Source organism: Panthera leo, chromosome B3, assembly GCF_018350215.1.
Source record: "Panthera leo isolate Ple1 chromosome B3, P.leo_Ple1_pat1.1, whole genome shotgun sequence".
In the NCBI taxonomy this organism is placed as follows: domain Eukaryota; kingdom Metazoa; phylum Chordata; class Mammalia; order Carnivora; family Felidae; genus Panthera; species Panthera leo.
Window position 1 is genome coordinate 70780771 of NC_056684.1, and position 25253 is coordinate 70806023.

The following is a 25253-nucleotide window of genomic DNA, read 5'->3' on the forward strand; positions in this document are numbered from 1 at the left end:
TCTATTCATTCATTTAGCACATATATATTAGTCATCCATTGTGTGGAAGATAAAATAAAATAGGGATTCATTAACACTCACTCTAGTGAGATATGTCTAACCTCCAGTGAAATCCAAGGGTCCCACCTGCAGGAGAAAGTATCAGTTTCTAGCATTCAACTACTTCTGGCTCTGACAGGATTATTATTTAAGGAAAGGATATCTCTTTGTCTCTCCTCACTTCAGTTTGTTTGCTTTATCCTGAGGACCCACCCAAAAGGAACACTGGGAGATGTCCTAATTGCCCTCTAGGGCACAATTTTTTTTTTTTTTTTTTTTTTTTTTTTTTTGTGGGTCATGAGAAGGAGGCAACTTGGATGCACAATCTCTGACTTGCTGGAAGTATATACCTGCTGTCTTCTTAGACTTCTTGAGGAACATTTAGAACCTAAAAAGCTTCACTCTATCCACTGTGGAAGCTTCTCTAAGAACCACTGAGTCAGATAAGAACAGATACAATTTGGTCAGATCAATTTCCTCTTACACTCACAAAATGTCATTTTAAATTATTATCACAACAGATAAGATACAAAGACATAAGCAATATATTCCATAGCAGGTGCCCCTCCTTTCTTCCTTTTCTTGACCTTTTGGTGACTCAACTGGTTGTTGATTTTCAGAGTGAAATAAATGATACCATAGCTATTTCCAGTATTTTAGGCTTTGTGATAAAGATTGATGTCTAAGACATTAATGCAAGAAATTAAAGCAGATACAAGTAAATGGAAAGATATTCTAAGTTCATGGATTAGAAGTATTAATATTGTTAAAATGTCCATACTACCCAAAGCAATCTACAAATTCAATAAGATTCCTATCAAAATTCCAATCGTATTTTTCACAGACTGAGAAAAAACAATCATAAAACTTATATGGAACCACAGAAATGGGAGACTGAGTGGCTCAGTTAGTTAGGTGTTCAACTTCAGGTCAGGTCATGATCTCACAGTATGAGGGTCTGAGTCCCATCAGGCTCTGAGCTGTCAGCACAGAGCCTGCTTCCTATCCTGTCTGCCTCTGTCTCTGTCTCTGTCTCTGTCTCTCTCTCTCTGTCTCTCTCTCTCTCTCTCTCTGTCTCTCTCTCAAAAATAAACATTAAGAAAAAAATTTATAATTATGAAAAAAATAAAACACAGAAGACTCCAAAGCAATCTTGAGAAATAAAAACAAATCTAGAGGTATCAAAATCTTCTGATATCAAACGAATTTACAAAACTATAGTAATAACGATAGTATGGTATTGCCACAAAAACAGGTGCATAGACCAATGGAACAACTCAGGAGCCCAGAAATAAACCCATGCATTTATGGTTAACTATATTTGACAAGGGGGCCAAGAATACTCATTGGAGAAAAGACAGTCTCTTCAATAAATAGTGCTGGGAAAACTGGATATTCACATATAAAAGAATGAAATTAGACCTCTATCTTACACAACTCACAAAAATTAACTTGAAATGAGTTAAAGACGTAACTGTAAGATCTGAAACCATAAATTTCCTTAAAAAAAATAAAGAAGCCCTTTGACATATATCTTGGCAATGGCTTTTTTAATAAACACACAAAGCACAAGCAACAAAACAAAAAACCAACAAGTGGGACTATATCAAATTAAAAGTCTTCTTCACAGTAAAAGAAATAACCAACATAATGAAAAGACAAACTATAGAATGAGAAAAAAATGTTCGCAAACCATGTATCTGATAAGTGGTTAATATCCAATATATATAAAGAATTTATACAACTCCACAGCAAAATAAATAAATAAATAAATAAATAAATAAATAAATAAATGTATGTAACAGACCAGGATAGAGATTTTTTCCAAAGAAGACATACAGATTAATTTAAAAAAAAAAAAAAAAAAAAGACATACAGAAGGCCAACAGACACATAAAAAGATGCTCAACATTACTCATCATTAGGAAAATGCAGATCTGAACTACAATGGGATAGATATCACCTCACACCTTTCAGGATGGCTATCATCAAGAAGACAAGAGATAGCAAATCCTGGCAAGGATTTGGAGAAAAGGGAAACTTTGAGCATGGTTAATGTGACTGTATATTGGTACAGCCAGTGTGGAAAACAGTATGGAGGTTCCTCAAAAAATTAAAAATAGAACTATCATATGATTCAGCAATTCCACTTCTGGGAATATAGCTGAAGGAAACAAAAACACTATATTGAAGAGATAACTGCACAACCCTGTTCAAAGCAGCATTATTTACAATAGCCAAAACATAGAAACAACCTAAGTGTCCATCATTGGATAAATGGATAAAGTAGTTGTGGCATATATATACAATGGAGTATTACTCAACTATTTAAAAGCAGGGAACCCTGCCATTTGCAACAGAATGGATGGGCTTTGAGGGCATTATGCTAAGTGAAATAAGTCAGATAAAGACAAATACTGCATAATCTTACTTATAGGTACAATCTTAAAAAAAAAAAACTCAGAATATGTGATCAGATTTGTGATTATCAGAGGCAGGGAATAGGTGAAGAGGAAATTGGATAAAGGTGGTCAAAACGTACAAATTTCCAGTTAAAAGATAAATAGTAGGGATGAAATGTACAATATAATAACTACAGTTAACACTGTCCTATAATATATATAAAAGTTGTTAAGAGAGTAAATCCTAAGAGTCCACATAGCAAGAGAATTTTTTTCTTATTTTTGTATCTATATGAGATGATGGATGGTAACTAAACTTACTGTGGTAATCATTTCACAATATATGTAAATCAAATCATTATGTTGTATATCATAAGCTTATACAGTGTTGTATGTTAAATATATCTCAATAAAACTGGATAAAAATGACAAAATTAGAAGCCAAAAAAAATGCAACTATAAAAATGAGACATGAATGTTTTTCTTCAATCACTATAGACATAGTTTTTTTAATACCATCCATATCCAATAAGGATTCCAGAAGATGGCATCCTCATCAACACATCTTTTGAGAATATATTTTGGAACGTAATTTGGCAATATGTGTTTTGAGCATTAAATTATATAAATCCTTTTTTAAAATGTATTTCTTTTGAGAAAGAAAGTGCACAAGCACACATGGCAAGGGAGCAGGGGAAGGGCAGAGAACATGGAGCCCTACACAGGGCTGAACCCACAAACCAAACCCTGAGATCATGACCTGAGCCAAAAGCAAGACTCAGACACTTAAACACTGAGACACCCAGGCACCCCAAATTATATATATCTTTTAAAAACTATATATATATCTTTTGACATAATTTTCTTTGAAACAATCTATTCCAGGGAAATATTCTAAAACTCTAAGCAAACATTAAAACCCAAAGATTTGGTGGGAATGCAAATTGGTGCAGCCACTCTGGAAAGCAGTGTGGAGGTTCCTCAGAAAATTAAAAATAGACCTACCCTATGACCCAGCAATAGCACTGCTAGGAATTTATCCAAGGGATACAGGAGTACTGATGCATAGGGGCACCTGTACCCCAATGTTTATAGCGGCACTCTCAACAATAGCCAAATTATGGAAAGAGCCTAAATGTCCATCAACTGATGAATGGATAAAGAAACTGTGGTTTATATACACAATGGAATACTACGTGACAATGAGAAAAAATGAAATATGGCCTTTTGTAGCAACATGGATGGAACTGGAGAGTGTGATGCTAAGTGAAATAAGCCATACAGAGAAAGACAGATACCATATGGTTTCACTCTTATGTGGATCCTGAGAAACATAACAGAAACCCATGGGGGAGGGGAAGGAAAAAAAAAAAAAAAAGAGGTTAGAGTGGGAGAGAGCCAAAGCATTAGAGACTGTTAAAAAACTGAGAACAAACTGAGGGTTGATGGGGGGTGGGAGGGAGGGCAGGGTGGGAGGGAGGACAGGGTGGGTGATGGGTATTGAGGAGGGCACCTTTTGGGATGAGCACTGGGTGTTGTATGGAAACCAATTTGACAGTAAATTTCATATATTAAAAAAAATAAATAAATAAAATAAAAAAAAAAAAAAAAAAAAAAAAACCCAAAGATTTTTATTGCATTAAGATTGGAAAATTCAAAATAGCCTAAATACACTCAGGAAATGTTATAAAAATAACACTCACTATTATGTAGCATTTAAGAGTTTTAATTACATTTTAAAAATGCTTATATAAGCAGGATACTAATTATAAATGCTATATGACCTCATATGTATAAAGAAAAAATTTTAGAACAAAACAGAGCAGAGGAAATATGCCAAATTTTTATCTGAATTTATGTCTACTTGATAAAATTATTAGTAATTTTATAGCTCTTTAAACTCTTCTGAATCTTCCAAATTTTTATTTAAACACATATTACTTTAGTAGTCAGAATTTTTTAAAATTGCAACAGAGTGTTGCAAAGATTAAATAAAATTACATTTTTATAAGATTTTGTCACATTGCCCGGCATGAAATGAGTTATCAGTAAGCATTGTTTTCCTTCCCTCCCAAGTGATGATGCAGGGTAAATAGGTTAGTATTTAAAAACTCAGGCTCTGTTCTCAGAGACAACTAAATTCAGATATTGGCATTCCCATTTATTAGATGAAAAACCTTGAACAAATCAATTAACCTAAACTTTAATGACTTTACTGTAAAATAAAAACAATGGCAACATTTAACTTGTTGGATTCTTATGGGAGTTAAATGAACTTATTCAAAAAAGTTACTCATTTTACTGCCTTGCACAAAGGAAGCTTTCAATAAATATCAACTGCTAATATTTGATGGCAAAGGAAATGGGAAGGTACAGGCTTGGATTGAATTTTGGATTCAGGTAATGAATTTAAAAATGAATAATCGAAATAGGTGTCCCTTTAATCTGAGAAAGAGGCTCAGAACTGCATGTCAAATGGACAGTGCAAACAGATGGAGTAGACTCACTGGTCCAATATGAGAAAAGGAATATCAGACGTTTGGAAAAAGAATCATCAAAACATGGGTCCTTGGGGTAATGTTCATCCAGCTGAGGGAATCTCAGCAAAGAATCCCTTTAGGGAAGCTGGCTTTGGCCCAGCAATAGTTTCACGGGACAAGTGGAGAAGCCAAGTTTTCATTCTCGTCACTGCTGGGAAGGGAAAAATACTCATTTTTTCCAACTTCAAAAAAAAATTTCCCCAAATGCACTGAAATTGAAAGCTCAAGGGATAGAACTCAGATCCAGGTTAAGGCTTATCTGCAGACTCTGTTTCCTATTCTCAATCAGTTCTTGAATCAATACCTTCAACAAAGGGCTGGTGCCTATACTGCATGATTGTGGGACAGAGAAAAATATGTGTTATGTTTTGAGTGTGGAAATCTGAGTTTGAGAAACTACATTTCTAGTTGAATATGAAACCATTACTTTCAAAAGTTGTCAACTGGAAAGGCAAAAGAAAAATAAAAGAAATAAATAAAAGAAAGGTAATTATATTGCCTTCATTTACTCTGTTCTACTATCATCACAGTATTTGTGACCTTATTCTAAACGACAGAATTCTCCATAAAGTTTATTGAAGAAAAGTAAAACCCAGAATGGAAACTAATATCAATTTCCTTTCTGTTGCTTTTAGGGAAGAAAAGTAGACTGAAGATAAGATATGACTCTTTCTAATGAGAGAGAAGTAACAGTACAAATCCTCTCCAGAAGCTGAAGGTTATCATTTCTCACAATGTTGCACTCAATTTTTTGAATTTAACTTCTTATCCCTGCCCTAGGTTTATGAAATGATATAGGCAACCCAAAAGTAAAATGCAACCTCAGGATGCCCTGTTGGGAAACTTCCCTTTCTCCTCAACCCTGGCACAGTGGCTGACCTGAGTGGCTTTAAATCTAAGCAGCAAGTGAAGGGGAGACAACATCCTACATGGTAAGTCAAACATGACACAAACTGTGGACTCCCTAGCACATTTCAGGAATAACAAAGGTCATAAAAAGTGCTCAGAGAAGGTAGAAGGTCCAGAAGAGTAAGTACCTTCAAAAACAATATTTTATAATAATTATCTTTCAGATTATAAAGTGATACATATTACTCATAAAAAGTTAAGAAATATAGATATGTATAAAGGAAAACAATTATGTAACCTATCATTTGACCTTGAAAAAGTTACCACTATTAAGTTTTATTTCTTCACAGGAATTTTTCTATTCCTTTGTATTTTTTACTTTCTTTACAGAAATGTATATAAAGAACTACATAAACCCTTGCTATACAAAGAACTCTGGAAAGAACTTTACAAACCTTTACTACTCAAAGAATCAGCGTTACCCTATTGCTTTTTTAAAACCTCTTTTTCATTTGTGTATAGTTGATACTAGTTACCTCATGTTACATTAGTTACACAATGTTACGTTAGTCTCAGGTATACAGCATAGTGATTCAAATTCTCCACATTAAAAATTTAGAATCTCGAGCCACATCTTTTCCTTTTGAGTCAGAGTCTGTATTTTAACATGAGCCCCAGAAATTTTTAGGCACTGCTACAATGAACTTACTTATTAGTAATTTTTTCCACATCTCTGATTTTTATTTAATAGGCACACAGGTTTTTAAAGCTCTAGCGCTTCCAAATTGCCTGTCAGAAAAAAATTTACAAGTTTATATTCCCTCCACAAGTTCTTCTGAATGTCATTGCATTGCACCTTCACCAACACTGGTATCATGGTTATTCACCTAAGCTAACGTGAAAAGCAAAAGAAAAATGATCTTTTTCAGCTTAAATTACCAGCCTTCATCTAGAATGGTGGGAAGTTAACTTCCACAACTTATACTGAAATTTCATTTTCACTTCTTTAAATGTCCCTTTTATTGAAAAAAAAATATTTCTAATTTTTAAGACATTTCACCATGCAGGAATATAAAGACACTTCCCAAAACAGCCCTTGCATTGAAAATTATACAAGAATTTAGTAGGCACTTAGTAAAATTTTGTTGTGTTATTGAAATCATTTAGGTTAGGGATCAGCTACAAAGTCAAAAAAAGTTTAGAAAATAAGCTTGAAAGGCCTGTACCGTAGCACATAAATGTTCGATAAGCAGTAGCAAAGTAACAGCGAATAGAAAATGAACTAAAGTTCGTGATGGACAGCAGTCAAGAAGTTGATTCTGTTATTTAAAAATATTTTACTAAAAAAATGAAAAACAAAAATATTTTACTGAAAATGGTATGAAGTACTATTATTTACTTATACAAGTAAATAACTATAAGAAGATGGGTAGTATTACAGCCAGTTCTTAAATTTTCCAGAGTCAGAAATCCCAAGTCATACTGTCATCTTAGAAGTAACTCTATGGAAAAGAAAAATAAAGGAATAAATGGAGTGAGAGAAAGAAAGAGACAGAAACGACTACAGAGAGACCAGTAAAATAAAGTGATTATAAAGAAAGCATGGGTTTCTCTAAGGAATTTAGTGAGCTTTTCACTGGATTAAGACCTCAATGAGAACACAACTTCCAACACAAGCTGATAGCACTATAATGAGAGGGTCTCCTTGCTTGCAAGGTTTACGAGATTTAAAAAAAAAAAAAAAAAAAAGCCTGGGCCATCTCCTGCCCTCTGGAGAAAGGCATGGCACCCATCAATCTAAATTAAATTAAAATATGGTCAGCTCCAAAAAATTATCTTCTTTCCAAATAATGGAGAACACATGTATAAAAGAGAATTGACAGGAAAATTAAGTGAAACAGCACTCAGTAACTATTAATAAGCTTAATTTCTCAGACCTAGACAAATTATATCCCAGGATACAGAAAGAATTTACAGGTGTGATTTCAAAACCACTATAACTGTATTTAGAAGATTCTGGAGAATGAAAGAAAAATTTTAAACAACTGAAATTGAATGAGGGTACCAGTTTAAAGTCTAAAATTTGTGAATCTTTCCACTTGCAACTATGTAGATGGAACTAGAGGGTATTATGCAAAGCAAAATTAGTCAGAGAAAGACAAATATATGACTTAACTCATATGAGGACTTTAAGATACAAAACAGATGAACATAAGGGAAGGGAAGCAAAAATAATATAAAAACAAGGAGGGGGACAAAACATGAAACTCTTAAATATGGAGAACAAACAGAGGGTTACTGGAGGGGCTGTGGGAGGGGGGATGGGCTAAATGGGTAAGGGGCATTAAGGAATCTACTCCTAAAATCATTGTTGCACTATATGCTAACTTAGATGTAAATTTAAAAATAAAATAAAATAAAATAAAAAACAAAAACAAAAACAAAAAAGTCTAAACTTTCCTTCTAAAAACTTTTCATAAACCATCCAATTATATATGCCAGAATGTCTTCCAGAGATACAATGTCATTTTCACCACCTTTGTACTATTTATCTATTTTTAGCTTAGCCATCTATCAACAATTGTTGATAATAGATGTTAAGGTAGAAAAAGTTTTAAGAAAAAAAAGGACTTTCTCATGTTGTATATAATATTTTCATCAGACATAGGTGAAACAAAAGAAATTTTATCAAATTCTAGGCAATAAAAATAGAAAAGAAAGCTAGTATTTGATAGTCTTAAGATCTTAATTGACTGAAACACTTGGTGAAATTCAGTAATTAACCTCCCTTGTTTAGAAAACTCAATGACACAAGCATCAGATGGGGCGAATCTGGCTTTAAAGAAGTTCTTGTGAATGAACTCTAAGGACTTTGGTAAAATGAAAATTCAATAAAAGTCTAAAATATAAAATTACTGCCCAAAAAAGCTAACGTCAACCTAAGTCTGCATGAGTCTAGAACAAAAGAGATCACGGCACACTGTGCTCTGTGTCAGTCACACAGCACAAAGGACACTCTGTTTGGTTTCAGTAAGATCATATCTTCTGAAAGGTATGAACAATCAAAAGGCAGCGAGGATGGTGAGCACCCTAGAAATTACGTCAAATTTAAAGAAACCAAGAGTGCTTAGTATAAATAGAGAAGATTCAAAGAAGACATGAGTCCCTTCCTCAGATATTCTAAATACTGCTGTGTAGACTTATTCTGAGCATCAGCATAATGTAATGAAAGAATACAATCTGCCCAGCACCACCACTTACTGTCTTCTTGTGGCCCAGTTACTACTTCTGTAGTTGTTGAAAGACCAAGAAGGATAATGCATGGTCAAAATCTTAACAGAGTGTGTGTGTATGATGGGCACATAATGTTAACCCTCCTTCCCTGAGGCAGAAGTGAGACCAAGATGGCACATCAAGATGGGAACGTGACTCAGGAACGTAAGAGAGAACAAGGAAGCTTATTACAATCTCTAAAACTGAAAGCTGTTCTGTAGTTCATTGAGCTATTTGTCATGGATTATTCCAACAGAAGCTAGATGACCAACCAGCAAGAAAGCAGAAGAAAGGGGTTCTTACTGCTAGTAGGAAGAGAGACTAGAGAATCCCTAAAGTCTCTCCCAGCTCCAAGATTCAGTAAATTCAGATCAATAAGAAAATGTGACTTTGTAAATCACTTTAAAACCCATGACGTCTCTGAGGCCAGTGAATATGAGCAATACGTTATTCCAAGAAACAGAAGGCCAGACTTGACAGTTTATTTCCTCCAGAGTACAAGGAACAGAATCCAACTATTCACTTAAGTGAGTCCTTGGACATAGCACATTGAATCAGTTGTCCTTTATGCTGCAAAGATAACTGGGAAACAGAGACTCAGGCAGGCACTGGTAGAAACAGGGTAACATTATCTAATTGGTGAAAAAAGCTTAAATAATAAAAGTAGTAATAAGTCAAAAGCTGCAACAAATAGAATTACAACACCCCAAACTGCAAAGAAACATGCCTGTAGGTCCCTTAGATGCCTCCTCACGGTCTATTGTTGCTTAATATCGTCTCTTTAAAAAACAAAACAAAACAAACTCCAATTACTTCTTTAAGATAATCATTTACCTTAATTTTGTATAGATGGATGAGAGTTGTCCTGCCTCTAGATCACTGTAGAGAAGTTCAACACTGCATATCAGAAAATTCAGGTAAGAGTAAAATAACTACCACACTCAGTATAGTATTTGTGTGTCTGAACTTACTACAAAAAAGAAAAAAGAAAAAAAAATGAGCTAGCCATGTAAAAATGAAAAATAAAAGGAAAAAAAACCCCACAATTCCACCTAGGTGGTATAATTTAAGAGATGCTTGGGAGACGCCACCCCTCTTCCCTTGGATGATGTGATGATGTCTATAGCACCAACAGTTGCTCATTTTATTAATTTGATGCACTTTTTTCCCTGGGATGAGTGACATTTTAGACACATCTACTCTGAAGGTCCTCTAACGTGGTGAGGAAATAGTAAAATAGGAGCTAGGAAGCAGAGAGTCGTGTCCTGACCCTGTCACTTACTGGTTTGGAATTTCAGGCATTTGATCTCTGAGTCTTTATCTCCTTATACATGAAATGGAAGCAATAACCCTTGCTATGGCTCCCCTATAGAGTAATTAAGAAAGCCCTCCAAAAAACCCATAAGGGTTACGTCTAACCCTTATGGTAGACATAAGGGTTAACTTGTTCAAACAAATTTCTTTCAAGCCACCCTCCCAAAGAGTAAATTGCCTCCTGTGAAGTTCCATGGAAATGAAGCATCAATTGCCCAGTGCTTAATGCAATGACTTTCTCCTTCACATGGCTGAGGGGGAGAATCCTCTGTTAACCTGTCATAGCCTAGAGCTGCAACTGCAAAGTTTGAATTGACTTCAGCCCCCAATCACACCAGGAGAAATGCTGGCAGCCCTCTCCCCCAGCCCCTAAACCTGATTCTAAAAATAGGACCAGAACCAAGTTTTCTTCATGTTGATGTTATATACTGGCCCTAATCACATCAGGGGAGGGGTTAGCACTTCCCTAATCACACAGCTAAAAAACAAAACCCTCAGGCCTTAAAAGTTCAGGTGCCTTCCTAAAACGTAATATCCTAGATTTCTGTGTGCCACTGTGCTTATAACGAGCAAAACAAAAGGGGACTGCAGGCCTGTGACTGATGCTGGGTCTGCAAGTTTCTCCCAATAAATGCTGCTCCACTGTATCTGGTGTGTGTGCCAGCTGGTCATGTGCCCTTGTGTACATAATGTGGAAAATGAAAACTGCTAAAGTCTTCACAGACATTGAGGTTCAGTTTATGCATGAGTTTATTGGATTTTTCCCCAAAGAATTGATGTTGCCAAGAAAAGGTAAATAGAGCATTTGAGTTCTGAGCTTCTAAAATGGGAAAGGAGGAAAAAGGCAAAACAGAGATGATATACCCATATTCCAAACTTCTTCTGGGTTCAACTTAGGCTTAGGTCAAGGCTGAAATTTAGATAAGCTTCTCTCTGCCCCCCTGTATCAAAAAGAGAAAGAGAGAGAGAGAGAGAGAGAGAGAGAGAGAGAGCGAGCCAGGCTTGCAGGGCTGAATAAACCACAAAACTAAAGAATGCCAGAGGGAGAAAGGTTTTATCAAAACCCTGATTTCCATGTCTGACTATTTTGAAATAGTATTTGTTGTTGCTCTTCTGTTGTGATCATTTGAATAAAGGTTGATGCTTATTTCCCAGGAAATCCCACAAAGGAGCCAGGCATGGGTAGGAGCAGTGGGGGAAGAGATCACACAGGACGTTTTGTGGCTTCAAAAGTAGGTGGCTTTAATACAAACTACAGTGTAGCCATCAGGAAAATGATCCTATTGTTTATGGTTGCAGTGGTAACCTTACCAAGGAAGACAGTCTATTAAGAAAAAAATGAGAGCTCTGATATGTTTGATAGGCAAAAAAAGGTCTTCAAGGGTGCTTTATAGGTATGTTTGATAGGCAATAAAGGATGCTTATAGGGGCACCTGGGTGGCTTAGTGGGTTAAGTGTCCAACTCTTGGTTTCAGCCCAGGTCATGATCTCCCAGGAGCCTGCTTAGGATTCTCTCTCCCTCTCTCTCTGCCCCTCCCCCACCCATGCTGTCTCTGTCTCTCTCAAAATAAATAAACTTAAAAAAAAAAAAGAGGCTTATAAGGGAGTTTCATTCAGTGTACTCTGAAACGACTGAGAAGCACTTTCTTTTTCATACACACACACACGTGTACATGCACACGAACACACACAACATGGACTAAGCCTGTCACATGGCTAAAATTCCACAGGAAAACACATTCTTTTGCATTTTAAAATCAATTTAATTTATAAGGTTAACAAAGGAGTGTAATGTTTAGCATAACAAGCCCTGAACAGTTTACCAAAGTTTATATTTCTGTAGCACTGTATAATTTTAAACTGCTTTTGCATACATTATTCTATGCAATTTTCATGCCACCCTTACTGTGGAGGTATGACTGTTCATAATTTACAGAGAAAGAAACATAGTCTCAAAGGTCAAATTCTTGCCTGAGGAAATGCTCCTCAGGAAGTGGTAGAGCCCAGAACTGTGATGTCTCCAGAGCTTGTGCTCTGACACACACCAGTGGATCCGAAACCCAGGCGGAGCCCAGGAATCTACACCTTTCAAAGGCTCCCCCATATGTTGCTAATAATATCAGAGTCTGGAGCCCTTGTACCACAGCATCCTACAGATAGAGAAGAGACACTAATAATGGCCTATAAATGGTTACTTAGTGTGCTAAACTGCAACTTGCTTAAAGTCACTCTGGTTATTTTCATAGCTGTCTTCAAAGCCTCATGTTCTCTCCTTTATATCACTTATCTGATTGTACTGTTTTGTTTGGTAAAACTGTCAATTCTAATTTTTTTTTTATGGATGAATTGCCAATGTCAATGTTTATATCTCAATTTAGCTTCAGCCAGCCACCTATGCATATTGTCTAGACCAATGTTCTCCAAAGTTGGGTGCACCGGACAACTCAATGAGAGATGCAGAAAGGAAATACCTGAGTTTCTATTTTTATTTTAAGAAAACTTTTTTCAAAATATTTACCAATATTTACTATATTGATTGACAGTGGGCTGTATATAGTTTAAAAGTGAAGAGTCATATATAGAAAAGCATACTCAACAAGTATATTGTTGAAGTGCCCAATCAAAAATAGGAACTCCTGGTCTAGGTCTCCCCTATGATCAGGAAAATGTGTTCTCTCCTGGGGAGGAATCAGGAGGCATGACTCCTTTTGTAATGTAACTTCTACTGCAATCCTCACAGGATAGAAGGAAATGACTTCGGAGGCCAGAAATATTTCTCACACTGTGAGTGAGTTCATCCTCTTGGGCTTTCCTTGCCGTTGGGAAATGCAGATCCTCCTCTTTTCCATATTCTTTGTGACTTACATCATGACGCTCCTTGGAAACATGGCCATTGTGTGTGTGGTGCACTGGGACCGCCGGCTCCACACCCCCATGTATATTCTGCTGGCCAACTTCTCCTTCCTGGAAATCTGCTATGTCAACTCTGATGTGCCCAACATGCTGGCCAACTTCCTCTCCCAGACCAAAACCATCTCCTTTGCTTGGTGCCTCCTCCAGTTGTACTTCTTCTTCTCACTAGGCACAACTGAATGCTTATTTCTGTCCATCATGGCCTATGACCGGTTCCTGGCAATCTGTCACCCCCTGCATTACCCCACCATCATGACTGTGAAGTTCTGTTGCAGCCTGGTCATCTTTTGCTGGGTCTATGGTTTTCTCTGGTTTCTGATCCCAGTGATACTTGTTACCCAGCTACCATTTTGTGGCCCAAACGTGATTGATGACTTCCTGTGTGACCTGGGTCCTCTGCTGGCCTTGGCTTCAGCCTGTGTCCCAATCCCAGGGACTATTCTCATCTGTGGCACCATGAGCTCACTCCTCATCTTTGCCACCTTTTTCTACATTACTGGCTCCTATACCCTGGTGCTGAGGGCTGTAGTGCAGGTGCCCTCAGTTGCTGGCCGGAAGAAGGCGTTTTCTACATGCTCCTCACATCTGGCTGTTGTGTTTCTATTCTACGGCTCTGTCATGATGACATATGTGAGCCCGGGGTCAGGACAAGCAGAGGGAATGCAGAAGTTCACAACTCTATTCTACTCAGTTCTGACCCCTTTTTTTAACCCCATGATCTACAGCCTCCGGAATAAAGAAATGAAGGATGCCTTGAAGAAAGTTCTAGGAGGTTTCTAAAATTGGTCTGTGATGTTAGTATGTTATTCCTGGATGAGTTCTGACCGTGAGCCTCCTGTCAGTGAATAGTTGAGAACTGGCCAACAACCAGTGAACATTTTGAAGAAGTCATTTCAAAATTCTAAATACCAGGTCATCAATGGAACCTTTCCCCAGGTGGAATTAACTGCCTCTTCCATAGCACGTTGTGTGTACTTCTACTGCACATGTCACTCATTTATTTCTTGTGTGATAGTTAGCTGTTCACAAATCTGCCCTACATGCCTCCCCATCCTTAATAGATTTTCAATTTTTTTTAAGTTTATTTATTTTGAGAGAGATAGAGAGCATGAGCATGAGAAAAAGAGGGGCAGAGAGAGAGGGAGAGAGAAAATCCCAACCAGGATCCATGCTGTCAGCCCAGAGCCCAATTTGGGGCTCAATCCCATGAACCATGAGATCATGACCTCAGCCAAAATCAAGAGTGGGACGCTTAACCAACTGAGCGACCCAGGTGCCCCTAAACTGTCAAATTTTAAGAACAGGGACTATGCTTATTAATTTCTGTAATTCCAGAACTCAATATCATGTCTAGCACAAAAATGTCAATAATGTCAATTTAAATAAAACAAATATATTTGTTCATATTTCCTTACTAGATTCTATCATACTGGCAAGTCAGGACAATAGCTAAAGAAATTATGCAAAGTCCCTAACAGTCCAAATTTTCATCCTATGGACAAAATGGAAAAACTTCTAGAAAACGTGAAATCCATCTAAAGTGGTTGGACCAATCATTAAATGATAAGCAAATCAATGGAAAAGCTCACCAAGATGAAAGTTAATGTCTTAAGCAATTACCTGCTTCCTTCCCTTCATCAAGCTCTTTGTCTAAGTATGCAACTGCTTTATTTCATTTTCTTTATTACATTTTCTTATTAACCATGCTTTCACTCCTTTGAAAATGTATTATACAACCCTTACCACTGACAATGTGGGTTGGGGACTGTTAGCTGGGCATCACTGGGGAGCTTCTTGGAAGGTAGGATTTCAGGGCCTAGCTCAGCCCTATAAAGTAGAATCTGCATTTTGTCCTATTACATACGTTAAAGTTGGAAAACCAGTGCTTTACAACAGATTCTCTGTTGCCTCACTATGATCACAACCACATGTAGTCCTATTGACACCTACCTCCACCCAAGCAGTGGTTCTCAACTGAGTGACTCACGATTGGGGGTGCAGGTGGTACAGGTATTCTGAAAAGCCCCCCAGGAAATTGTAATACACAAAAAGCACTGGGAACCACTGCATTCCAATTCAGGGACTTCTAAACTCCACAATAACACATAACGAGACTACATCCACATTCCTTTTCTTTTCAAAAGCCACCCTGGTGCAAATCAACCAAACATTATTAGATAGCAATACGACATGTTATAACACAAGTATAATAATCATTTTTTTGCCCCCCCAAAATTTTATATTCAAGTTAGGTAAGTCTCTTTTGAATATTTTTACCTGTTTATATTTGGGATATATGTATATTAAAAAGAATAGCGAATATGAAAAACCATCCTGGCATGGTTAGCAAAATTAGCAATATTTCTTTCCTGTCCTCAGAAAGACCACAACCCAGCAATGGAAATAAACTTTTCTAACTTTTTTTGTTTTGGTTTATAATAGTTTGATTGAAATACAGTTTACATACCATAAAAATTCACCCTTTTAAAAATGGACAATTTAGTGCTCTTAGTTTATTCACGTAGCTGTGCAACAATCACCACTAACAAATTTTACAATATTTTCATAACCTCAAAAAGAAATCCCATATGAAAAACCATCCTGGCATGGTTAGCAAAATTAGCAATATTTCTTTCCTGTCCTCAGAAAGACCACAACCCAGCAATGGAAATAAACTTTTCTAACTTTTTTTGTTTTGGTTTATAATAGTTTGATTGAAATACAGTTTACATACCATAAAAATTCACCCTTTTAAAAATGAACAATTTAGTGCTCTTAGTTTATTCACGTAGCTGTGCAACAATCACCACTAACAAATTTTACAATATTTTCATAACCTCAAAAAGAAATCCCATACCCATTAGCAGTCATTCCCTACTTCCCTCTCCATCAGTCCCTGGAAACCACTAATCTACTTTATGTTCCTATGGATTTTGCCTATTCTGGGCATTTCAGAAAAAATGGATCGTGCACTTATGTGGCCTTTTGTAGCTAGCTTCTTTCACTTAGCATAATGTTCATCCATGAATAACTCATCCATATTATAGCTTGCTATGAGTACTTTATTCCTTTTTATTGTCAAATAATATTCCATTGTGTGGATATACAACATTTTGTGTATGCATTCATCAAATGATGAACATTTAAGCTGTTCCTACTTTTTTGCTAATATGAATAATGATGTTATGAACATTCATGTACACATTTTTGTCTGAATATATATATATTTCTCCTGGATATATACTAGTTTGCATAGGCTGCCATGACAAAATACCACAGGCTGGGTGGCTTAAACAATATAAATTTATTTTATCACAGTTCTAGAGACTGAGAGTCTAAGGTCAAGGCACCAGGAGAGTTGGAATCTGATGAAGCCTCCCTCCTAGGCTTGCAGACAACCACCTTCTCACTGTATCTTCACATGGCCTTTCCTCTATACATGAACAGAGGTGAGGGTGGTACTGCTATCTCTTCCTGTTCTTATATGTGCTGCAGTCATCAGATTAAGGTCCCCCCCCCATGACTTGATTTAACCTTAATTACCTCCTTAAAGGCCCTGTCTACAAATACAGTTGCATGAATTTTAGAAGTTATATGAATTTTAGAAAGACACAATTCAGTCCATAACAATACCTGTGTAAAATTGCTAGATCATGTAGTAAATTTTTTGAAGAATGGTTAGACTGCTTTCCAAAGTTGCGGTACTATTTATAATGCCACCAGCAATTATTAGTTTCAAATTCGCTATATCCCAGCCACACTTGTTATTCCCTCCTTTCTTTCCTACCTCCCTCTCTCTTTTTTCTTTCTTTTTCTTTTTGCCAGCCTAGACATTATAAAGTAACATCTCACTGTGGTTCTGATTTGTATTTTCCTAATCACTTATATTAAGCATCTATTCATGTAACTATTGGCCACTCATGAATCTTCTTTGAAGAAATGTCAATTCAAATTCTTTGTCCCATTTTTATTTTTTTTTTATTTTTTTATTTTTTTATTTTTTTAAATTTTTTTTCAACGTTTTTAATTTATTTTTGGGACAGAGAGAGACAGAGCATGAACGGGGGAGGGGCAGAGAGAGAGGGAGACACAGAATCGGAAACAGGCTCCAGGCTCCGAGCCATCAGCCCAGAGCCTGACGCGGGGCTCGAACTCACGGACCGCGAGATCGTGACCTGGCTGAAGTCGGACGCTTAACCGACTGCGCCACCCAGGCGCCCCTGTCCCATTTTTAATCAGCTTAGTTGTCTTATTCATTACTGCTGTTGAGTTTTAAGAGATTTTTAATACTCTAAATGTTTATTTATTTATTTATTTTTAGAAGGGGGAGGGACAGAGAGAGGGAGAGAGAATCCCAAGCAGGCTTCATGTTCAGCACTGAGGCAAATGCAGGGCTCAGTTCCATGACTGAGATCATGGCCTGAACCGAAATCAAGAATTGGACGCTCAACTGGCTGAGCAATCCAGGTGCCCCTAAAATACTCTAGATTCAAGTGTCTATCAATAAATAGTTTACAAATATATTCTTCCATTCTGTGGGTTGCTTTTCACTTCTCTTGACAGTGTCATTTATAGCACAGAAGTTTGTTTTATTTTGATGAAGTCCAATTTATTTGTGTGTGTGTGTGTGTGTGTGTGTGTGTGTGTGTGTGTGTGTGTGTGTTTTTCTTTTGGTGCCATATCTAAGAAGCTATTGTCTAACTCAACATCACAAATAATGATGTCTGTTTTCTTCATAGAGTTTTATAGCTTTACCTTTTATATTTAAGTCTATGGCCTATCTTGAGATAATTTTAGTATATATGATGGGAGATAGAGGTTCAACTTCATTCTTTTGTGTGTGGATATCCAGTTGTCCCAGCAACATTTGTTGAAACTGTCCTTCCCCCCCGCCCCAGTGAATTATCTTGGCATTACTGTTGAACATTAAACCATAAAAATAAGGTTTATTTCTGGATGCTCAATTCTCAATCTATATGTCTATTCTCATGCTAGTACCACACAGTCTTGATTATCATATCTTTGTAGTACACTTTCAAATCAGGAATTGGGAGTCCTCTAACTTTGGGTATTCTGGGTCCCCTGCATTTCCATGTGAATTTTTAAGTCAAATTATTAATTTTCTTTTTTAGGTAAACTAAATGATACAACTTATGTATTTCCATTATTTTTCTTATATTTATAATATTTTATAACTTTATATAATTTTCTAAAGTGATGCATCCCAAATTTATAACTAACAATATTAATGTGTTTGAGCCTAAGAACACATGATGCAAAAACTTAGAGAATTTCAAGGAGAAAGAAAGAAATCCACTATTATAGTTAAAGTAAACATCCTTTTTTCAGTGATTGATAGATCAAGCAGACAGAAAATTGGCAAAGATACAGTTTACCTGAATAGCACTATCAATAAACTGAACCTGACGTTTATAAAATATTCCATCCAACAGAAAACACATTCTTCTTGAACTTGCATACAACATTCACCAAGATACACCATATTTGGGGCCGTAAAACAACCTTAACAAAGTTTAAACAAACATAAATAATAAAAGTATGTTATCATACATTGAAATTAAAGTAGAATCAGTAACAGAAAAATAGCTGGAAAATGCCCAAATATTTGGAACTTAATATACTTCTACACATGGGGCAAAAAAGCAATCTCAAGAGATTAAAAAACATTTTAAGCTGAATAAAAATGAAAATACAGCTTACCAAAATTTGAGAGATGTAACAATATTAGTATTTAGAGGGAGAGAGGTTTATAGTATTAAATGCATCTATTAGAAAAAAAGAAATGTATTAAATTAATTATATAATTTTCTACCTTAGGAAATCTGGAGAAAGAAAAACAATTTAAGCCTAAAACAAGCAGGAAAAAAAATAATAAAATTCAGAGCAGAAGTCAATGAAATTGAAAAGAAACCAAAAAAAAAAAAAAAACCAGAAAAAAATCAATGGAACAAAAGCTAATTCTTTGAAAATGTTTAAAAAATTAGTAAACCTCCAGCCAGGCTAACCAAGAAGAAAAAAGAGAGGAGACAGAGATGGACATTAAAATGTAAAGAAACACTATAAATTTTTTTTAATTTTTTTTTTAACGTTTATTTATTTTTGAGACAGAGAGAGACAGAGCATGAACTGGGGAGGGGCAGAGAGAGAGGGAGACACAGAATCGGAAGCAGGCTGCAGACTCTGAGCCATCAGCCCAGAGGCCGACGCGGGTCTGGAACTCACGGACCGCGAGATGGTGACCTGAGCCGAAGTCAGCCACCCAACCGACTGAGCCACCCAGGCGCCCCAAGAAACACTATAAATTTGATATACGTCCATAAATTTGATAATTTAGATGAAATCAACAAATTCCTCAAAAGATACAAACTATAATTCACATAAGAAGAAATAGATAATTATATATTTAGTATCTGTACCTATACAGAGTAAAGAAAATAAATCAATAACTAGTAACCTCTTAAAAACGTAATGAACAGGATCAGATGATTTTACTGGTGAATTCTATCAAACATTTAACAAAGAAATGATACCAACTTTCCACAAATATATTTCAGAAAATAGAAGCAGACGGAACCTTTCCTAACTCACTCTATGGGATCATCATTATCCTATTACTGAATCCAGATAAAAACATTTTTAAAAAGGGAGATATACAGGTGGAAAATAAGCACTTGAAAAGATCTTGTCTTTCACCTGTCATCAAGGAGTTACGAATCAACATAACGGGATACCATTAACAAGAATGTCCAAAATCCAAAAACCGACAATAACAACTCCTGGCGAGGACACAGAGCAACAAGAAATGTCATTCACTGCTGATGGGAATGCTAAATGATACAGCCAGCCTGGAAGACTATCTGGCAATCTTCTCCCAAACTAAGCTTAATTATACCTTATGATCCAGTAATTGCATCCCCAGGCATTCTCCAAATTGACTCAAAAATCTATGTCCACAAACAAAACCTGCACACAAATGCTTACAGTAGCTTTATTCATAATTACCAAAAACTGGAAGGGACAAAGAAGTCCTTTAGTAGAAAAATGGACAAGAATCTCTGATACACCTAAACAATGGAATATTTTTCAGTGACAAAAAGAAATGAGCCATCAGGATGTGAAAAAAAAAAAAAACCATGGATATCAAGTCATTAACGTCTTTTGAAGATAACTCAAAGAGTATTACCACCTTAATAATATTAAATCTTCCAATCCAATAACATGGGATCTCTATTTATTTTGATTTATAGTAACTCCTTGCAACAATGTTTTGTAGTTGTCAGTATTCATCTTGCATTTTTTTTTTGCTAAATTTTCCAGATTTTTATTCTTTTTGATGCTGTTGTAAATGCAATCAGGATGTCTTATATTTCTTTTTCTTGCTGAGGCTTAGAACTTGCAGTACAATATTAAATATAAGTGGCAAGAACAGTCATCCTTATCTTGTTCCTGATCCTAGGGGTAAGCTTTGAGTGTTTCACCACTAAATGTGAGGACGCTGTAGGTATTTTATAGATGCCCTTTATCAGGTTGAGGAAGTCCCTCGGTTTGTCTGCTTTTTTGTTTTGTTTTGTTTTTTAGGATTTTTATCATGAAATAATGTTGGAATTTGTAAAATGCTTTTTTTGTATCTATTGAGATGATCATATATTTTTGTCCTTATTCTATGAATATGGTAAGTAACACTGAATGATTAATGATTTTTTTTCTTTAGTTTATTTATTTATTTTGAGACAGAGGAGGAAAAAAGCAAGAGGGGTAGGGGCAGAGAGGGGGGGGGAAGACAGAAAATCCCAAGCAGGTTCTGTACTGCCAGCTCAGAGCCTGATGACCTGAGGCACAAACTCATGTAACTGTGAGACCATGACCTGAGATGAAATCAAGAGTTGTATGCTTAACCAACTGAGCCACCCAGGCAGATGAAAATCACTAATCAGCAATTTTCAAAGTGAAACTAACCTTTGATAGATTCCACATGGTCATGATGTATCAATCCTTTTATATATTACTGGATTTGTTTTGCTAGTATTTTTTGAGGGTTTTTTTAATCTATGTTCCATAAGAAATATCAGTCTGATTTATTACTTGTGACATTTTTGCCTGGTTTTGGTTTCCGAGCAATACTGGCCTCATGGAATGAATAGGGAAGATTATTTCCTCTCCTTTATTTTTGAAATTCTATTCCTCCATTACTAGCTCCTTTTGTGTTAAATATATATTTCTTAGTACACTATTTTAATTCCCTTTTTGTTTGTTTTGGTATATTTTTTGAGTTATTTTCTTAGTGATTGCATCTTAAAACCATCTAGTGTGGATTAGTTTCAACTTAATTTCAATAGTATAAAAAAACTTTGCTTCAATGTACCTCCATTTCCCCCTCCTCTTTTCTGCTTTCGTTATCATACAAATGACATCTTTATACATTTCACACCCATTGACACAGTTTTATAATTATTGCTTTATGCAGTTGTCTTTTGAATCAGGAGAGGAAAAAAGTTACAAGTAAAAATACATTTATATTGTATTTTATATTTACCTTCATTGTTATCTTTATTGGTGCTCTTTACTTTTGGGGGGTAGATTCAACTCTAGTCCTTTCGATTCTACCTGTAGTTCTCTTTTTAATATCGCTTATAATACAAGTTGGCTAGCGACAAATTCCCTCAGTTTTTGTTTAGTTGAGAATGACTTAATTTTTCCTTCTTTTGTGAAATATAGGCTTACTGGATATAAAATTATTGGTTATCAATCTTTTTTCAGTCCATTTGAAAATGCCAACCCACTCCCTTTTGGTTTCCATGGTTTTGAGAGGTCAGCTGTTAATCTTATTTAGGATCACTTGTATGTTATGGGTTGCTTTTCTTGCTGTATTCACAACTTTCTCTTTTTCTTTCAAGAGTTTGACATTGATGTGTTTAGATGTGGATCTCCTTGAATTTATCCTACTTGAAATTTATTAAACTTCTCAGCTGTATTAATTCATGTTTTTAATCATATTTGGGGTATATTCAGTCATTATTTCTTCAAATATTTTCCTTCCCCTTTTTATCTCTTTTCTCATTCTTAGACTCCCATTATATGTTGGTATACCCAATGGTGTCCTATAGTTCTCTGAAACTCTGTTCATTTTGCTTCTATTTCTCAGGTTAGATTTTCTCAATCTATTTTCAAGTTTGCTGATTCTTTCTTCTGCTTACTCAAATATTCTGTTGAGCCTCTCTATTAAATATTTTTAGTAGTCACTGTAATTTTCAACACAGTTTCCATCTGGTTCTTTTTGATAATTTCAATCTCTTTCTTGATATTCTCTACTTGGTGAGATATCATTCTCATAATTTCTCTTAATTCTGTAGACATAATTTTCTTCAATTCTTTGAAGTTGTTTATAAAAGCTTACTTAAACTTTCTGCCTAGGGAATCCCATATCTGGACTCCCCTGAAGGCAATTTCTATTGACTTCTGGTTTTTTTCTTATCTATGGTCCATACTTTTCTCTTTCTTTGTACGTCTTTTTTTTTTAATTTAAAACTGGATATTTTAAATAATAAAATGTGGCAACTCTGAAAATCAAATTTCCCCAATTTCTCCAGGTTTTGTTACTGTTGTTTCATGTGATTGTTCTTGCTGCTGATGCTGATTGTTTCTTTAATGACTTTTTCTTTCACTAATTCTATAAAGTCTAAATCACCTGTTATATGTAGCTATTGAAGTCTCTGCTTGGTTACCTTAATGGTCAGATCATAATTTTACAGAGATTTTTTTAAATGCCTTTAACCAAAAGATTATCCACTCTCTGCAGAGGGGTTCTGTTAGGACAAAGATTCAGTGTTCCAGATGTTTATAAATCTGCTTTAGCTTTCATTTCTTACTTGTACAGGGCCTCAGATACAGCCTTAGGTAAAATATTAGGGTCTTCTTAAGTCTTTTTTGGAAATGTGCACAGCCTTGTACATGTGTATAGTCTTCTAGATCCCCAGGAATACATTGGAACATTTCAAAGATCACTATGGACATCTCATTCCCCTGAACTACTTTTTAAGTCTTTTTTCCCCAGCTTCCCATTTGTCACAGCTGATATCACTGCTCCAAGCAGCTTCAATGTTAAACAACTGCCTTCACTATTTTCAAAAATATCCTGGGACAGAGGTTTCCCCACTGAGCAAACTCTGATTCAGGCCAAATAACAAGTTCTGCAAATAGGGCTTTTCCAAGGAGCTGTAAGATGGGCCAAATAGTGAGAGCTCTCTGGTAACTGGAGTTTTTTGAGGAGTTCCAAACCCAGTCTTCCCTCTCTAGTGGCTGCTAGTCTACTGGTTTTCACAGATACCACGTAAGTCTGTAAGTCTGCTGGTTTTCAAGGCTAATGGGAAAGGGAGGTGAGAATACGGCCAGTTAAAATGACACAAAACTCACTTTTCTTACGAAGATTCAGCTGTTTTATTGAAAAAAAAATTCTTGAATTGTTGCAAGCCTTTAGTTAATTTCCAGAGTTCTGATAAAACTTATTTGGATTATTTCTACTTGATGCTTTTTTGAAGAAGTGGGTTTTTGAAGGCCCTTACTCTTCTATTCTGGAAGTCTCTTTCTAAACTTTTAACCTCTTACAATACAATAATATGAGTAATATAATAACTTGAATGTTATATAGTGGAACTGTGTGAGTAATATTATAGAAGCAAAGTCATAGCCATTCCACATGAAAGGGTGAATATAAAAAGTAACACAAAGATAAGGGCATTTGAATTAGATCTTGAAAAATAAATAGAAGAATGTGGGGACATAGACACTAAGAGAAAAACTCATAGAAAGACATAAAAAATAGAATCAGTCCCATAGTAATATAGGCAGAAAATAAATTTAAAGCACCGGAGTTCTACAAAACAACAGAATGTCAACTAAGTTACATTGACCAGAGAATTATAAATGTACACATTCTCTTGATCCCTGTAATTTGGGGAATCCCTTTAACCTTCTCCCACCCTATACCCATCTCCCTACAGTTTACATCATGTATTTCTGAGAATAGATTCTATGCTTTCTTTTTATTCTTGCCTCATAAGACATGAAGCAATGAATTATTTCATCATGTCAACAATTTTCTATTACATTCGTCCTTTTTGCCAGGAATTATTCTAGATGCTGGTAATACAGAAGTGAATAAAGGCACAGGACAAAGACTTTGTTATTATAGAGCCTATGCTCCGGAGAAGATAAGAGTGACAATAAAGAGATACATAATTCATTTACTGTTAAATGATACAAACAAAAATAGAATAAGGGAATAGAAGCGGTGGTGTATATTTCAAACTAGGTTGTCAAGAAAGTGTTTTGAAGGAGACAGAGATTAGAAATGAATGAAGCAAGGAACTGAGATGTGTGAATACCTTGGAGAAGAATATTCCAGGCAGAAAAAAATATCTAGCACAAAGGTCTGCCACAAAGGTGGAGTAAAACTAGCATGTTCAAGATACAGTTCGTGTGTGACTTGCTTTGGGGTGAATGAGAATAAGACTATCAGAGTAGCCAGAGCCTAGATTAAAAGATCACTTAGCTTCAAGGAAATACAAATCAAAACCACGATAAGATACTACCTCACACCTATCAGAATGGCTAAAATTAACAATACAGGAAACAATAGATATTGGTGAGGATTCAGGGAAAGGGGAACCCTCTTGCATTGTTGGTAGGAATGCAAACTGATGCAGTCACTCTGGAAAACAGTATGGAGGTTCCTCAGAGAATTACAAATAGAACTACCCATGACCCAACAATTGCACTACTAGGTATTTACCTAAAGGATACAAAAATACTGATTCAAAGGAGCACATGCACCCTGATGATTATAGCAGCACTATCAACAATAGCCAAACTATGTACATACAATGGAATATTACTTAGCCATCAA

At 35.8% G+C, this 25253-nt stretch overlaps 1 protein-coding gene across 1 annotated transcript; it reads left to right on the plus strand.

The window, feature by feature from the left end:
- The first annotated feature begins 13168 nt into the window (after window positions 1-13168).
- Window positions 13169-14110, plus strand: LOC122222594 (olfactory receptor 11H6-like). Its single transcript, XM_042943162.1, has one exon. The coding sequence runs from the start codon at window positions 13169-13171 to the stop codon at window positions 14108-14110; it is 942 nt and encodes a 313-aa protein (XP_042799096.1).
- The last annotated feature ends 11143 nt before the right edge of the window (window positions 14111-25253 follow it).

What these genes read in the sequence shown, in the direction of transcription:
- LOC122222594 (XM_042943162.1), top strand. Translation starts at nt 13,169, where the DNA reads ATGACTTCGGAGGCCAGAAATATTTCTCACACTGTGAGTGAGTTCATC.